Source organism: Sander lucioperca, chromosome 19 (assembly GCF_008315115.2).
Source record: "Sander lucioperca isolate FBNREF2018 chromosome 19, SLUC_FBN_1.2, whole genome shotgun sequence".
In the NCBI taxonomy this organism is placed as follows: domain Eukaryota; kingdom Metazoa; phylum Chordata; class Actinopteri; order Perciformes; family Percidae; genus Sander; species Sander lucioperca.
In genome coordinates this window covers 29,704,121-29,720,444 of record NC_050191.1, presented here as the reverse complement: position 1 = coordinate 29,720,444, position 16,324 = coordinate 29,704,121, and the positions used below count along the sequence as shown (strand labels likewise).

At 41.3% G+C, this 16,324-nt stretch overlaps 2 protein-coding genes across 2 annotated transcripts in view; both read right to left on the bottom strand.

Moving 5' to 3' along the window:
* LOC116045413 overlaps window positions 1-16,324 on the bottom strand; it is a 977,204-nt gene that overhangs the window by 826,510 nt on the left and 134,370 nt on the right. The window lies entirely within an intron of this gene.
* Window positions 1-16,324, bottom strand: part of LOC116045390 (interphotoreceptor matrix proteoglycan 1) — a 94,563-nt gene that overhangs the window by 47,085 nt on the left and 31,154 nt on the right. The window contains exons 4-8 of the mRNA XM_035995067.1: window positions 14,085-14,251; window positions 9,516-9,553; window positions 9,295-9,341; window positions 7,711-7,814; window positions 2,994-3,143 (exon numbers count right to left, since the gene is read on the bottom strand). Of these exons, the coding sequence (XP_035850960.1) occupies window positions 2,994-3,143; window positions 7,711-7,814; window positions 9,295-9,341; window positions 9,516-9,553; window positions 14,085-14,251 (506 nt within the window). The remainder of the gene's footprint in view (window positions 1-2,993; window positions 3,144-7,710; window positions 7,815-9,294; window positions 9,342-9,515; window positions 9,554-14,084; window positions 14,252-16,324) is intronic.

Here is a 16,324-nt window from a genome sequence, read left to right as displayed (position 1 = left end):
ACATGGTATATTTCCACTGTTTAGAAACCAAAGCCCGCTCCATTTTTCCTTTTCAGTTTCCACGGTTCCTTCTGCTTCTTCTCCGGGAAAACACGGCCGCTTTGCATTGTGGTATACGGGAGTAAAATGTAGGGTACATCGTATGTACACTCAAATTAGCTGTGCATTGTGGAATTTTATAGTGGACTATATAGTGAATGAAATCCTGCTGTCTTTTATTAAACTTTATCCATGCACTGCTACAGTTTTTATATTACTATGTCTACATCATTCTCTCTATTGGACTTATTTGCATTACCACCATGACTCCCACTCTCATAGAGCACCTCACCATGCAGACTGAATCCCAGGGTCGGTCCCTGCCCTGTCACTGCAAGGCTCTCATGCTTATACATCCCTTAGTACATTCATGTGGATTTTTTATTTAGTATCTTTTCTTTTATTATCCATATTATTCATGTGGATTTGTTATTTTTATCATTCTGTTTGTGATGTATGTGTATGTTGTGTGTGATGTCTTTAAGCTACTGGGACCTCGAAATTCCCCTTGGGGATCATTAAAGTAAGTAAGTAAGTAAGTAAGTAAGTAAGTAAGTGTGTGTGTGTGTGTGTGTGTGTGTGTGTGTGTGTGTGTGTGTGAGTGTGTATGTATGTATGTATGTATGTATGTATGTATGTGTATCTATCTATCTATCTATCTTAACCGCGGAGAATTCAAACACCACTACAAAATGGCGAACACACTATATAGGGAACTATTTCCGTGATAGGGAACGGTTCCCAACACAGCTACAGATACATCTCCACAGAATAATTAGAAAGATACATGGTGGCATTAAAGTTTGTACATAAAACCTTGATAAATAATAGATCAGGGGTGTCAAACTCACTCTCACTACGGGCCACTCTGGAACATAAAAATCACATCAAGGGCCAGACAAGTTTAGTTTATTGACATGCTTTTATTAAGAACAGTCAAATGTCTTATACTGTATTACTGCATGTCGCTGTGTTTGACGTTTGTCTCATTTATTTTACTTGCGATACATAAACAGATATTAAAGTTACTCAGTGCTGCTGCTTTCAGTATTCTGCTAAAACACAACAAACTGCTCGTTGGATTTAAAACAAATGAAAGGAAATCATTACATTACAACATATTGAACATTAAATTGAATATAAAAGGGAGCACATAAAAAAAGAACAACAGTTTCTTTTTAAAGTGTCATTTTCTGCTTATATTTTCTTTTAACTAACACAAAAAAATCTCTAAAAGTGTCTATCGCGATGTGTCGCAGCCTTTTTGCGATGAGTTTATTGCGCCAGTTGATATCGTGATGACGATTAAAAAAACAGTATATTGTGCAGCCCTAATTTTAGTCATTTTTGTTGCTTTTCTCCGACACCTTTGTCGCTTTTTTCGACTTCTGTCGCATTTTTGTCGACATAAAGCCCTACAAAAGTCAGCAAAAAAGTTCCTCAGCCACCACAGAGTTTAGCAAATCAAGCAAAACAAAGATTACATTTGTAAAAGTAGGCTGCCACACAGATGACTAACAGCAACCTGTTTCTCAGCCCGATTATGAAAACTCGCTGCTTCTGGGGGATTTTCTGAGTGTTAAAGTTGGCAAAATCTGCCAAATTCTGCTTTGAGCGTCGCGTAATTGCAGTTTGAAAAACACTTTCCTGTCTTTTTGGGTTTGGCGCACAAATAGGGCGACGCCTGCGAGGCAGCTACACACACGTGACATGCCTCACTCTCCGTATCATTTACCAAACACACCCCCTCAATTAGGGGGTCTATTTAAGCTGCACAATTTCTCCATCGCTGCCTTGTCAATGCTGCTGCTGCTCTGCACCCGTATCGCTGCCTGCTTTCAGCTCCACACCCCCAGCATCCACCTGCAGGCTCCGGCCAGGGGGAAGCTCCTTTATCATCACTCCCCAATATCTCATGTAAACCCATACAGCGGGGATTGGTGAGGTCGGAGCCTGGCTGCCAAACACAATGTTCTGCTGTTATAATAAACATTACGGGCCCAATTTTAACAATCTAAGCGCACGGCGTGAAGCGCCTGGCGCAGGTGCATTTAGGGCGTGTCCAAATCCACTTTTGCTAGTTTGACGGCGGAAAAAAGGGTCCGTGAAGACACTAATGAACACTTAGTGTCTTCATTAATCAGAGGTGTGTTCTGGGCGTAACATGAAATAAACCAATCAGAGATCATCTCCCATTCCCTTTAAAAGCCAGGCGCGTTTGGACCTTGGAGCATTGCTGTTATGATGGAGGATTTGCACCGTAATATTTTTATTTGTAATCTTCTGCATGTGTGTGTGCTGCTGTGCGTCCCTGTGTGTGTAACAAGCATAGTGTGCGCGCTGTGCACGAGCCTAGGAGCATTTTACTAATGCTCTGTTAAAATAACAATGAAATGCTGTGTTATTGATTTTAGACCAGGTTTTTGTTGGTCAATGGTGCCATCACTTCCCGCTGCCTCAAGATAGCAATACTCCCAGAATGCACCTGAACACACCTCCCTGTAAGACCAGCACGCCCAGAATGCACCTGAACACACCTCCCTGTAAGACCAGCACGCCCAGAATGCACCTGAACACACCTCCCTGTAAGACCAGCACGCCCAGAATGCACCTGAACACACCTCCCTGTAAGACCAGCACGCCCATGGGCGCTTAGATGGGCGCAGGTACATTTGCTATTTAAACGACGTGGGCGCTGGACGGGAAACTGACAACTGCGTCGGTCTTAAACTAGCAAAGACACTTGCAGCGGGCTTTGCGCTGCGCTGGGTGCAGGATAGGACCCTTCAAACGTGAGTTGTCTGAATGAACTAGATTGAATCTATTGTGAACCTAAATCGATATGCGAGCCAGATTAAAACCTTCGAGGGGCCGGGGGTCGGCCCGCAGGCCTTGCGTTTGACACCTGTATGAAACAGATCACAGAATAAAAGGTAAAAATAGGAAACCCCTACCTGGTCCTGCAGGTGGTGAGCCAGGTCGATGTACTGAGGGGAGTCTGGATCGTCCAGCAGCTCTCTGTAACCCGGGTCCACCAGGTCGATGCTGAACTCCACCATCTGCTCCACGGGACTCTCTGGGACCACGTTGGGAAGCTCAGAGTCCTTCAGGGAAACAAACACGAGTCAGTATCCCGGAAACACTGGAAGGAACGAGGGGACAGGCTTGGTCTGTAAACATCTCATTCTAAAAACCAAGGTACCCCCAGGTTTTTAAGTTACAATTTAAGACTTTTTAAAGACCCTTTTTAACACCATTTAGATTTTATTATTACTTTATTAATACATTTTTTTATACCAACTTCATGAACATACTGGCAAAAATATGTAAGCTATATAATGGAATATCAGAAAGGATTTTAGGCTATAAAAATAGTTGTTTACCGAGTACTTGAACTTAATACAACATTTCATTGTAGTACTCAATACTAAATGCTTTGTGATGAAACAATGGAGGAGTTATTAAATCTTATGAAAGGACAATACAAATGTTAGACTCTCTAAAGACTTTTAAGGACTTCTTTTTCGAATATTATACTTAAGACATTTTTAGGACGCTGCAGGTACCCTGAAAAACACAAACCCGACATTTACAGTCAAGTTTGTGTTGGTGTCCACCTGAAGAATTTAAGTCCAATATTCTCTCTCTTTTAGCTCTTTTTTGGTCTCCACCAACTCTGGAGGGAAATATCTCTCTGTTTAGCTGCTAAATGCTCCACTATGTTCAGCAGCTAACTGTCTGTCTGCTGTTTGCTGCCGAGCAAACGTGATTTGTGAAATTTTGGTGGGGGGTCTCTAAAAATAGTGACAATCTGTCATTTTGACGTGCAATTTAAGTTTTTGTGTAATGTGATCATTGTGGATTATTATGTGTAAAATTGCAAAAATATCATCAATTCATGCATGACTTCACTTCAATAAAGATAACTATACACTATTCTGAGCATCAAGGCGTGCCGGCCCTGCAGTGCAAATTCTAATTAAATTGGAACAGCCAGCAGGGGAGAGACAGGAAGAGTCGATATACATGGCTGTTTCTCAATGAGAGAAGATTGGGGTGCATCGCTTAGGCCTAATTGAGCGGAGGTATTATGGTATTCTTCGGAGGCCTGAGTAACTTTAACCGTTGTGAAATCATGTGAAATCTCAAAGACAGCCTGATGCTTTGTTTATAGACTATTTGTGGGTGGCTGTTTGCAGTTTGACCTATCTATTCCTGTCAATAAAGTATAATAGGGTAAATCCTGTATAGTGCATACACTTGTTAGCCTCGTGAGACCGTCCCGATCTCGGGAGCTCCAGTTTTCCACTCGCAGATCAGTCTGGCATCTTGAGATTGAGAAAATTTGGAGCCGTTCGCCAAACAACCGACCAATCAGCGTTGGTTTTGAGGCGGGTTTAGGTGTGACGCAACGAGAAGCGACTTCAGTCTAAACAACGTGGCGGCTTCCACGGATGAGATGAGCGTAGCTATCGCGCAAGTTTTATCCGAATTAGAAAGTATTCCTTCATTCCAATCCAATCCAACTTTATTTGTTAAGCACTTTAAAACAACCAAAGTTGACCAAAGTGCTGTACAGAAGAATAAATAAGACATCATAAATAAAAAATATAACATTTTGACATAAATAAAAATAATAGCTGCGCAATGAAAAGCAATCAATCTAAATAATTAAAAGAAGTAAATTAAGTCAACATCTTACTAGGTTTCAAAGGCCACAGAAAAGAGATGGGTTTTAAGACGGGATTTAAAAACAGACAAGGAAGAGGACTGTTTAACGTGCAGTGGCAGATCATTCCATAATTTAGGAGCCGACACAGCAAAGGCACGGTCTCCTCTGAGCTTCCGCTTAGTTTTAGGCACACTCAGGAGCAGCTGATCTTCTGACCTGAGAGAGCGAGTGGGGATATAAGGGCGTAGAAGAAGAGCAAAAAACGGCACTGGAGGCTTTTTTCGGATGAAAAGATGTTTTTGCTCTTCTCCCGACTGGTTTCGGCAAGAGTTTGATATATCGTTGATCTGATTGGTTGATTTGGCCCGTCTATCACCAACATAGGTGGTGACAGACGGATGGTTTATCCAATCAGCTAACCAGTATTTTCGCCCCTTCCCAAAAGTTCTCCAATGGAAAGTTCCCAGATGGATATGCAGAGCAAATGCCAAGCAGTCCATCTGGAGTCAGGTTATACACTTGTAGCTGTTATGTATCTTTGTAAGTTGCAAGTGCATAACCCCCCCCCCCGCCGGAAAAAAGAAAAGAAAAAAAGTGGGCTCCCCCAAAGGCCACGGTATAATTCGAACAATGAGCTGAAACTCACTATAAACTTTGCTAATTTTCATGGTTTCTCCACCAACCTCCATGTATACATTGTGGATTAAATGCACTGTAAACAACAGCATGATCTCATTTCCTAGCCAGTCATGTCCCCTACTGAAACAAAAACAGCTTAATTTTCAGACCAAGACTAAGGCAAATGTATCATATAGGACAACAGGGAAGAATCAGGGAGGCAAAGAAGTAAGAACAGAAGGAATAAAGCGAGGGAGTCGGGATAGAAGAAAAGAACTAGCAAAAGACGAAAAGCTGAAGAAAATAAATTGCAAAGAAAGGAAGAAAAGAAGATAACTAAGAATGACTAAAAACTATGACGTTGGTGATATTGAAGCTTAGATATCTAGTGTTACATGTGATATATGTATCTGCAAAATAATCCAATAACTCCAGTCCTCAGATAATAGTGAAGTAAGAAATAAAACATTCCCTCTCATATAGGAAAACTAGAAAGTCTACTTCACTTAAAATACAGTAAAACTGTACAAAAGTGAACTTCCACGTCCGACACCAGGACACACAGATGTCTGAAAGGTCCTGAAACGTGTCCTGTCTGCATTACACGGTACAAAATGATAGAAATGTCAGTCGGGTGGTGAATTATGAATCCTCAGCCTCATATTCAGCATTCAGTATTCAGTGTGGCTCAAGAACGAGATGTATGGGGTGGGAAGAGTAATAACCTGCTGTTATAGAAGTGAGTGACGGCAATTATTATGGTAATTTCAGAGGACATTCAGCAATTTACCGTGCTGTTTGACAAAAGGAAAGCCTTTTCACCAAACCTGCATCGGAGAAACTCAATGTCAAAGCTCAGGTGAGGCTTTTTACCGTTTCTGTACAAACTTAAATGAACTCCTTCGGAACAAAAGCCATTCATTCATTCAGAGACAGACAAAAGCTGAAATGATCTGCAGACAGACAAAGAGTTGGGTATCATTTGGGTTTTTTTTCCCGATTCCCGTGCCAAAATGATACCTTCAAAACGGATCATCAACCGATACTTAAAAAAAAAAAAGAAAAGAAAAAAAGAAGAGCACAAAACGACAGTCGGCGACATTAAAGAACGGCTTGTTTATTGCTAAGGCTGTATGGTCAAACTTAAATGATTTGTCAAAAATGAAATGACAATAACGTATGACAATAACTTATTTCACCAGTCAAATGACAAAAGAAGAACCACTAGATGGTAGAAGGGAACTTTACAACACTGAATGCACCATGAGCTGACGAGGTGCGATTGAATGCACCATTAAGTCCTGTCTGTGTTGTTTCTCCGAGCGTCTAGTGTCCACGGTGTGTCAAAGTGCAGCTAGTGTCCTCTGTGTCTTTAGCTGCAGACTTGATGGACGTCGTGGTGTTGGAATCCTTTTCCAGTGAAATACAGCCACACGTTAAGGCTGTTTAGCTGTCAGCATTTTAACAGTGTGTAAGCCAGCTCCTAGCTAACGGTTGGCCATCGTTGCCTGCTGCCAAGTGTAGTGTTACAGTCTTCTGTTGCCTGATATGTCCGTTTCGGATCAACAGAGGGCTGCGTAGGCATTTAATAGGCACCGAAATGAGGCACTGAAATCTACATTCAGTCCCGTAGATACCGGTCTTTTAGGGTTTTGGAACCAAACCCTAGACAGACATGATGCACTGCTGCAAACATTTTCAGCTGGAACAAACGAAGACATGAGGATCCTGGTTTAGCTCATTTAGTCTTTTCCACGGTCTGAAACCGAGGAGGTAGCACAAATATCTGTGCGTCTGGCGATGCCATTTGAAGTTAAAACATGGAAAACCATTGTTATGGTAATGAAACGCAACCGAAGTTTGCGTTTCTCCGCTTTAAATACTATGGTTCCGGCCTAAAGACAGCAGCTTTCTGAGCAGAAAATCACTTCTTAGGGACGACGATAAGCTGAGGAAATCCAGAAAAGGTAAGTGGATGAAAATCTGCTCTCTGCTCGACACATACCATCAATGTGTCTTTGAGCAAGCCACATAATCCACTTAACTGCTCCTGTGGAGCTACTCATGTGTGGACGGTAGATTAGTGCATTTGGGAAAACGGTCAGCAAGTCGTGACGTGTAAATGACTTGTGGCTAATGGGCTAAAATATTTAAATTCAATATATCTTAGGTGGAAAGAAGAGGGACATTATAATCCATTATTACTCAAATAAACCATGTGTCATTTCAGAAGAGGAGGTACTTGTACTTGAGTGTGACATTTGCAGCCTTCACAGGAGCAACTGTGTCCTGTCATTTAGCTCCTTCCTCGTTTGACTTGTTGTTGTAGATAAGAGTGCTGGCTAAATGCCCAACATGTAAATGTGAGTGCTTGCCGGTACCTCCTCGATTGGATGGGTCTGCTCGAGGCCGGGGCTCGGAGAGACACTCACAGGGCTGAGAATTGCTGGGGCGGCTGGCGGAGCGACAGTCTCAACCTCTGCACCTGGAGCAAGAGTGACTTTAATCACAGATTACCAGGAATATTAATTTACAGTGTCACAGTTCATAGAGAGAAACATAATACTAGGAGACTTAAAAGGTAACTTTGTTTTTTTTTCAACCTGGACCCTATGTTCCCATGTTTTTGTGTCTTAGTGACTGATGGTAACAACAATCTTTGAAATTAGTCCTGTATTAAGCAACTAACAACCTGCATGTATTGTTAATTTGTAGCGTCAGTTAGCGTCCACTAAAAGTTCTGTTTTGCCGCTGACAGATTCAGATTATTATTCTAAGTGTCTGACAACATTATGGAAAGGATCCCTACAGAGATAGACCTTTTTTATAGAGTAAGATCATTTTTGTTTAACATGAAACAGCTTCAAAATCACCGTCACCAAACCCACCAAACTCCATGTAAATAATCACTACTTTTAACATCGTAAAACACACTTCATTCAAAGTGGACAGAACCAAAATAAAACTATCAAAAGCCGTCTTGGTTCATCTTTCCACTGTTCCAACAATCACCACTCTGGTTTGGTTGAAATAAAAACTTAATTCACCCATTTACATGTGAACATAATGCTGGCTCTAGACACGCTAAAAGTAGTGATTATTTACATGGAGTCTGGTGGGTTTGGTGATGGTGATTTCAGAGCTGTTTCATGTTAAACAAAAAGGATTTCACTCTTTAGCAACATGGTCTCTGTAGGGATCCTTTCCATAATGTTGTCAGACACTTAGAATAATAATCTGAGTCTGCAAACGGACGTTGATTTGTCCTGCAGGGTTACATTACAGAACGGTTCGCGACTGCCGGTTACAGCGTTCTCTCTCAACACTGGAGCAATTTCAAAGATTTTTGACACCGAAGAATGGGAAAATTAGCCTAGAAATCTAGACGCACCCTAGCGGCAGCAAATGTAATTTGCTGCTGGTGAACAGCGGTCTTTGGAATCGGCTTTGGCCGCAACTCTGGAAGACTTGGAGTTCAGCTTTTCTTTGAGAAAAGAACAAAGAACGGCACTGAAGTCATTCTTAAAAAAGGAAGATGTGTTCAGAGTTTTGCCGACCAGATACGGCAAAAGTTTAATCTATCAACTACCGTTGCTCTGGCTGGCTATGAGTGCAGAGAGAATTTGAAAGACAAGCGTTTATCCCGCCCCTCGGATTGAGCCCAGCCAATGGTGAGTTCCCAGACCCAACATCTGGATGTAGGTCTGGCTTATCAGGCTATGGGAAAATAGGGTCCAGGTTGAAGAAGAAAAAAAAAACCATGAAATGATCCTTTAATTTACATGCCATATAGCAGTGAACACAGAAATCAATATACATTTCACACTTCATGGTACAAGAACACAGAACGGTCATTACATCACATTCTACGTCCAACAGCATCAGATAATGAGGATTCAATAAAAAACATTATAATGACATAATAACATTATTAGTGTTGTGTCAGATCATTATAGAGTTAATACCTGCTTTCTCAGGGATCTTCGATGCCGGTGCAGGAGTCACCACTCCTCTACAGAAGAAGGAAAGTATTATTTAATCAATAATTTCAGCCTATATTAAAACACATTCATGTTATTCTGAATGTCAACCTTCCTCCGCAGCGCTGGGGCAGAAGGTCTGGGACTAATGTTCACATTAATTGTATGCACGTAGTCAGAGAGACACAGACTGAAGACATCCCTACCGTGACGGAGGCCTCCTGTCTCTCATCCGGTTCACCTTCTGTAAAAACACAACACAGAACAAACATTCACTGTTAGGTGTCTGACACAAACACACGCAGGGCAGGAAATGTCCACATGATTGTCTTGTTTGTGATAATGTTGTCATGTGTCAGTGGCTGCTGCTGCTGCTCTCGCTCACTCAACACCTGATTAATTGGCGTTGTTTACTTGCTGTGTTTGGGTTTGTTATGTCTTAACACTCTGGACTTGAGTTTACATAAATGCAATTATGTTCTTGTTGTGTGTTGTGGTTTTAAAACACACATTGTGCTGCAGCTCTCCGAGGTCATGATGGACTTTCTCCAACCCTCCAGGCCATGAACCCATTAAATCTCCACAGTTTACATTTAAAAAAATGAGTGTGAATGTTAACGAGAAAAGAAAAACTTTCCTTTTCTGGGTTTTTTAAAGTTCACCCAAATTGGCCAATTTATTTATTTCTCTAGCATGCAGACGGTGTTGTTATTTCTGACAACAACAACGTTCGGTACGTTCCTATTAAATATTAAAACTGTTATTTGAATGGACTCTCAAGGACTTGTGCGCCTTTACTGAAAGCATCATTTAAACCGCCATGTTTTGTTATATTCGTATTGTTCTTGTGAAGATTAGGGATACATATGGTCATTAAGGGATGGATATGGTCAACCAGGGGCGGAGCCAGACGCTGTAAACATCGGGGGGCTCAGCCCAAACCTGGGGGGGGGGGGTTAGGCTTCATTTACAGGAGCTATACACACTATTTTTTTAAAGGCATTAATATCATCGGGGAAAACATCATAGTTGATTGTTGAAATTTGGCGATTTTGTCACTTTTTTCCGACACTTCCGACATACACTCTTAAATACTTTTGTCGCTATTTTTTGTCGCTTTTTTCTGTGTAACTGCTGCTTTTTCTTTTTTTACATCCTTATATCTAGCTGTTCTCCAACTGTCTTCATCCTTTTGATACTAGAACACAACAAATGCTGAGGAGGACTCCAAAGAAACAAAAAAAAAAAAATCATTCTGTTGAAGTTATTTGAAAAACCTAAAAGATTTGGGGCTTTTCAGGAAACATCCAGGGGCCGGAGCCCCAGAAGCCTCCCCCCCCCCCACGCTCCACCTCTGTTGTCAGCATTTTGTCACACCCAAGCACAGATTGTTGTATGGAACCCATACAACGTACATGCATGCATCCAGGTTATTTTGGGGCATTTTGGTTGAAAGAAACCCATATTTCTGATATAAAAACTTTGAAAACAGGAGGACAACACAAGGGTTAATACTTCATTGCATTGTAGCGCCAAACGATTAATCGTTTTCAAATTGAAATCAAGATTTGAAAGAATGCGATTAGCTAATCGTAAAAAACGCGATTATTCGAACGTGTAATATTTAGTTGAATGTTTGGTTTAACATTTGGTTTAACATTTCGTATTCCTCTTTTTATTAAAATATTCACTGTTTTTTCACAAGAGAAATGCTGGAGTAATGGTGCAGAAATGTCCAATATTCAGTGGATCTTTAATTTATTGTTTATTTATTTAACATGATGGTAGAAGGTGTAATATGTAGAAGCTTCTATTGAACTGAGGCATATCAGACATTTCAGTTTACAGGAAAGTACAGATATGTTTTATTGGAATTGTGTTATTATTATAACTTTATCGTTTGTGATAAATGTTCTGTGTTTGACTGTTCAAACCGTACTTTTTAAAAGAAAAACACGCATCGCTGATGGCAGTTCATATATCTACCGTATGTTCTCATTAGAGGTCGACCGATATGGTTTTTCTCTGGCCGATGCCGATGCCGATCTTTAAAAATCAGGGTCAGCCGATGGCCGATTAATGCTGCCGATTTATTTTGGCCGATATTTGGCCGATATGTGCTTGTTTTTAAACCTCTATTTGAAAGATAAAATGTAATACTATTATACACAGAATTTCTCAACAAAATATTTATTTAAAACATACTGTATATTGTATAAATAACGTATGAAACGAAACAGGTAAGAAGAAAATAAACTTTGTCAAACTTTTAAATGAAAAAAATAAAGTTTAGTGGTTTAATGCTGCTAAGTTGCACTTAGCAGCATTAAACTTCTTAGAATACAAATCTGCTTCACAGAAAGTGACGTTATTATTAATCTCAACACTATTTCCTCCTAACTCCTGTTGAATCACATCAGACTAGGGCTATCTAAAGTCAGTTCTTGTTCACCTGGTTTGTTAGATCATTGTTCATTTGTTTGTGTGTTTTCTCTGTGTTTTGGGGATCCTACTGTTACATGTCCTGTTGACCTCATCAGGATCTTATCTCAGCACATTTCTGTCATTCAAACAACTCTTAGTTGTAATTTAAAACTCGTCCAGCCAATTTAATAAAATTTAAGGGTTTTATTCGTGCTCGAGTCCATAGATGCAGTTAATGGATACAGACACGGAGAACTGAAGGCTCTGTTAGCAACGATTAGTTCCGTTAGCGGTTAGCTCCGTTAGCGGTTAGCTCCAGTTAACTCCGTTATAGGAGTGGATGTGACTGCCACGGACAGGGGTAACAACCAGACTCTGATAAATGACATTCGGGGAGCTTCCACAGCGGTGTGGCCGCGGTGTTTTGTACGGTTTTATTAGTACAGTTAATCCCAAGGTAAGAACACCAGCAACATGCTACTGCTAACGGTAGTGTCTGAGCCTGAAGTGGCTGCGCGAGACACACGGCTCACGGCAAGACTTCACAAGGGGAGGGGCTGGAGGCAGCTGGTCTGGGCGCGCTGTAAAAAATGTCGCCTATTCATGTTTTTAACACTAGATGCGCCTGCCTATTAATCGGCTTGATATACTGGGATATTGGCCGATGCCGATTATGTTAAAAAAGGCCAAAAATCGGCCGATTAATCGGCCGGCCGATAAATCGGTCGACCTCTAGTTCTCATCCCTGCATAAGAACATAGAGCAGTTTTGATGGTGTATCATGTTGTAATGCTCCATGACATGTTTTATCTGTTACACAGGGAATATTGAACTTTAGCTTACTTTAACTTTTTAACCCTCTTGTTGTCCTCAGGTTGACCTGTTTTCAAAGTTTCTACAATTTTTTATTTAATTTATACTGTTTATTGATCCCCAGTGGGGAAATTACAATTTACACTCTGTTTGTTAGAAATCACTACACACAGGCCTGAAATACACACACACACATGCTCAGGACCTATTCATGCACAAATGGAGAGATGTCAGAGTGAGTGGGCTGCCAGTGCTGGACCAGCGCCCTGAGCAGTTGGGGGGGGGGTACGATGCCTTGCTCAAGAGCACCTGGCAGTGCCCAGGAGGTGAACTGGCATCTCTCCAGCTACCAATCCACACTCTGTATTTTGGTCCATACTGGGATTTGAACCAGCGACCCTCCGGTTCCCAACCCAAGTCCCTACGGACTGAGCTACTGCCACCCCCATAACTTGGGTTTCTTTCAACCAAACTGCCCAAAAGTAACAGATGGTTCCATGAAACGCTCTTCACAAGTCAAAGTAAGGATCAGTTCAATACTATCATTGACTTTTGGGTGTTTTAATACATTTTTGACTAAACTCTGACAGTCTGTGATTATCCATAAACCTCCCTAATAACGATGTATACTTTCTGCATTTTTTAACTCTAAAATTAGATACAATTTCATAGAGGATACATGAGGTTTAATGACTATAAAATCAGTTTAAAAATAGTGGTAACAAGTTGGTGTAAGTGCATGCTGGTGGTACTGGAAACAAAAGTGTAGAAAACGTCGAAAAATGCAAAAAAAAAAAAAGAAGAAAATGGGTTAAAAAACGTGTTAATTTTGACATGGGAGGACAACACAAGGGTTAATCGCAATATCTGGCAAAAAAATTAGATTTCCCCCCCAAAATTGTTCAGCCCTACTGCATTGTTTTGGAGGACATGCAATGCACACAGGATTAAGTTACATAAAAGCTGCATCAAGTGTTACGTAAGTGTTAAGAAGTGCTATGAGCAGCCTGAATGTAACTACAGAACCACGAGTCAGGCTTTAGTTTACAGGTAGTGCAGAAAACAGATGGGAAAATGTTGACAGTGAATGTGTCGTACATATGTTCACTAACAAGCATTTGTTATTAGTGATGTAGCGATGCATCATGAATCGGTTGAACATCGATATGTATAAAGATTGCAACAGGTTGAGATAAATGTCCTAGGGCGTAATCTACTTTAGATTTCACTTGTTTGACTTCAGACGTCACTGCGTCTTCTTAGTTTATTTATTTGGAGACATGACATGAAGTTATTTTGATGTGGGATTTGTTTGAGAAATCACATTTTTATATACAATTTCAGTGTCACTTTTGGTAAGAGGACACACCTGTTGTTTTGCACAGGAAGTATGCATCGTATCGTTACATCCCATTTTGTTGTATATATTTGCAGGATACTTGGTGATCTCACATCTCGGGTAAAGTGCCTACATGCACTGCATCTGTGCAGACAAAGTGTTGACTGTTGATGTGGCAGGCGGACAGCTCTCTACTCACCCTGTGAATCATGCCCATGTGCTCCTCGGAGCTGCTGAAGTTTTTGGTGAGGTCGGAGATGCAGAGTGACTCGTGTTGACACGTGTGAACCCATCGCTGGTACTCCGCCGTCCCGGGGATCCTGTCGAAGAAGATCCTGAACGCCTCCCACACGGCCTCCTGACAAACTGTCCAAACAAAAACACACACACACACACACACACACACACACACACGCACGCACGCCCACACACACACACACACACACACACACACACACACACACACACACACACACACACAAACACACACGCACCGACCAACACACCCACACACACACACACACACACAAACACACACGCACCGACCAACACACCCACACACACACACACACACACACACACACCGACCAACACACACACACACACACACACACACACACACACACACACACACCCACACACACACACACACACACACACACACACACGCACACCCACACACGCACACAAACACACGCACACACAGACACACACGCACCGACCAACACACCCACACACACACACCGACGCTCACAGACAGACACGCACAGACACACACACACACACACACACAGACGCGTACACACACAGACACACAGACACACAGACACACAGACACACACACACACACACACACACACACCTTCTTAGACTTTGAGCGCTGAACACACTGCTGCGACGAGCTCTCCTACACAGTTACAATCTGTTAGACTGAAGTGTCAAAAATGAGACAGGTTGTCTCTGAATTTTTGATTGGAGGAAAGTTTGGCTGTGTGGAAAGAGACAAGTGACTGTTTTTTCCATGTTTATCTTTCTTTAAGTCAAAGTTTATCAAAAGATGTCCAAAAAGTATTTTGTGCATACAACAAAATCCAGGTAGATCAATTCAAAAGCATGTGGTGAAAGACATCTTTATTAAAGTGGCCAGGTTCATAATTGTATTTAGAGATTATATCAGAATAGGTTTACATGGTTTAATTATCAAATAACACCATATTTTTGTTGTACTGCACATTGCTGCAGCTCCTCTTTTCGTCTCTGTTTTAGCTACAGAGTGAGACCTCTCACTGCTGGAACATCTTTGTTGGCAGTCGCACATGCTCAGTAGCTAGGTAAGATCACATGATCAGTAGCTAGGTAAGATCACATGATCAGTAGCTAGGTAAGATCACATGATCAGTAGCTAGGTAAGATCACATCATCAGTAGCTAGGTAAGATCACATGATCAGTAGCTAGGTAAGATCACATGATCAGTAGCTAGGTAAGATCACATGATCAGTAGCTAGGTAAGATCACATGATCAGTAGCTAGGTAAGATCACATGCTCAGTAGCTAGGTAAGATCACATGCTCAGTAGCTAGGTAAGATCACATGATCAGTAGCTAGGTAAGATCACATGATCAGTAGCTAGGTAAGGACTACATGAGCTAGCTAGCTGTTTCTCCAACTTCAGTAGTACAAGGCAGGATTAGCCGGGAGACTTCTTCTAAACGAGGGCACACTTCCAACTTTGCATGGAATACCTGCAGAATAGGGACATGGAAGTAGATGTAAAAGTGATTTTTTTCATAATATGGGCACTTTAAAACAAGGGGAGTGATCTCTTAACACAGCATTAGCATTTCAGAAAATACTGACTTAAAGAAGAACTTAAAACTCCTGTTTCAATTACAAGCTTTAGGAGTAGATCGATATGCGTAATCTTGCTATAAATCGAGGAACCTCTGTGTATGTACTGTGTGTCTGCTCTCTTTCAAAAATCTCAAGAAACGTTCATGCAATCTACTTCACCCTTGGCTTTCTGGGTAACAATGAACTTGGCGTTTGGAATTTGGAGCAGTTTGGACAGCATTGGATATTGATAAACTGTGAATAAAACTAAGCGGCCACACAATACCTCTGGCTTCACTTCTTCCTTGTCTACCCTTCACAATAAAAGCCCAGTTTAAATTCACTCAGAACATTTCGCTAAGAGGAAACTCAATAAAAAGCTATTTTTGCAGACACTATATCAAACAAAAGCCACTCACTATATCGTATTAAGTTGCTGACAGTGGGGTTGCATATTAAGTACTTTAGGGTCCTTTTGTAAGTGTAAGCAATTTTGTGATACAATGGTTCTGAAGAAAGCTACAGGCAGCGATACAGGACGCCAAGCAGTCGCCTGTTTGAACAGCCGTGTTTTGAACGGGATGCACTGGTAAAGTACAATGAAGCAT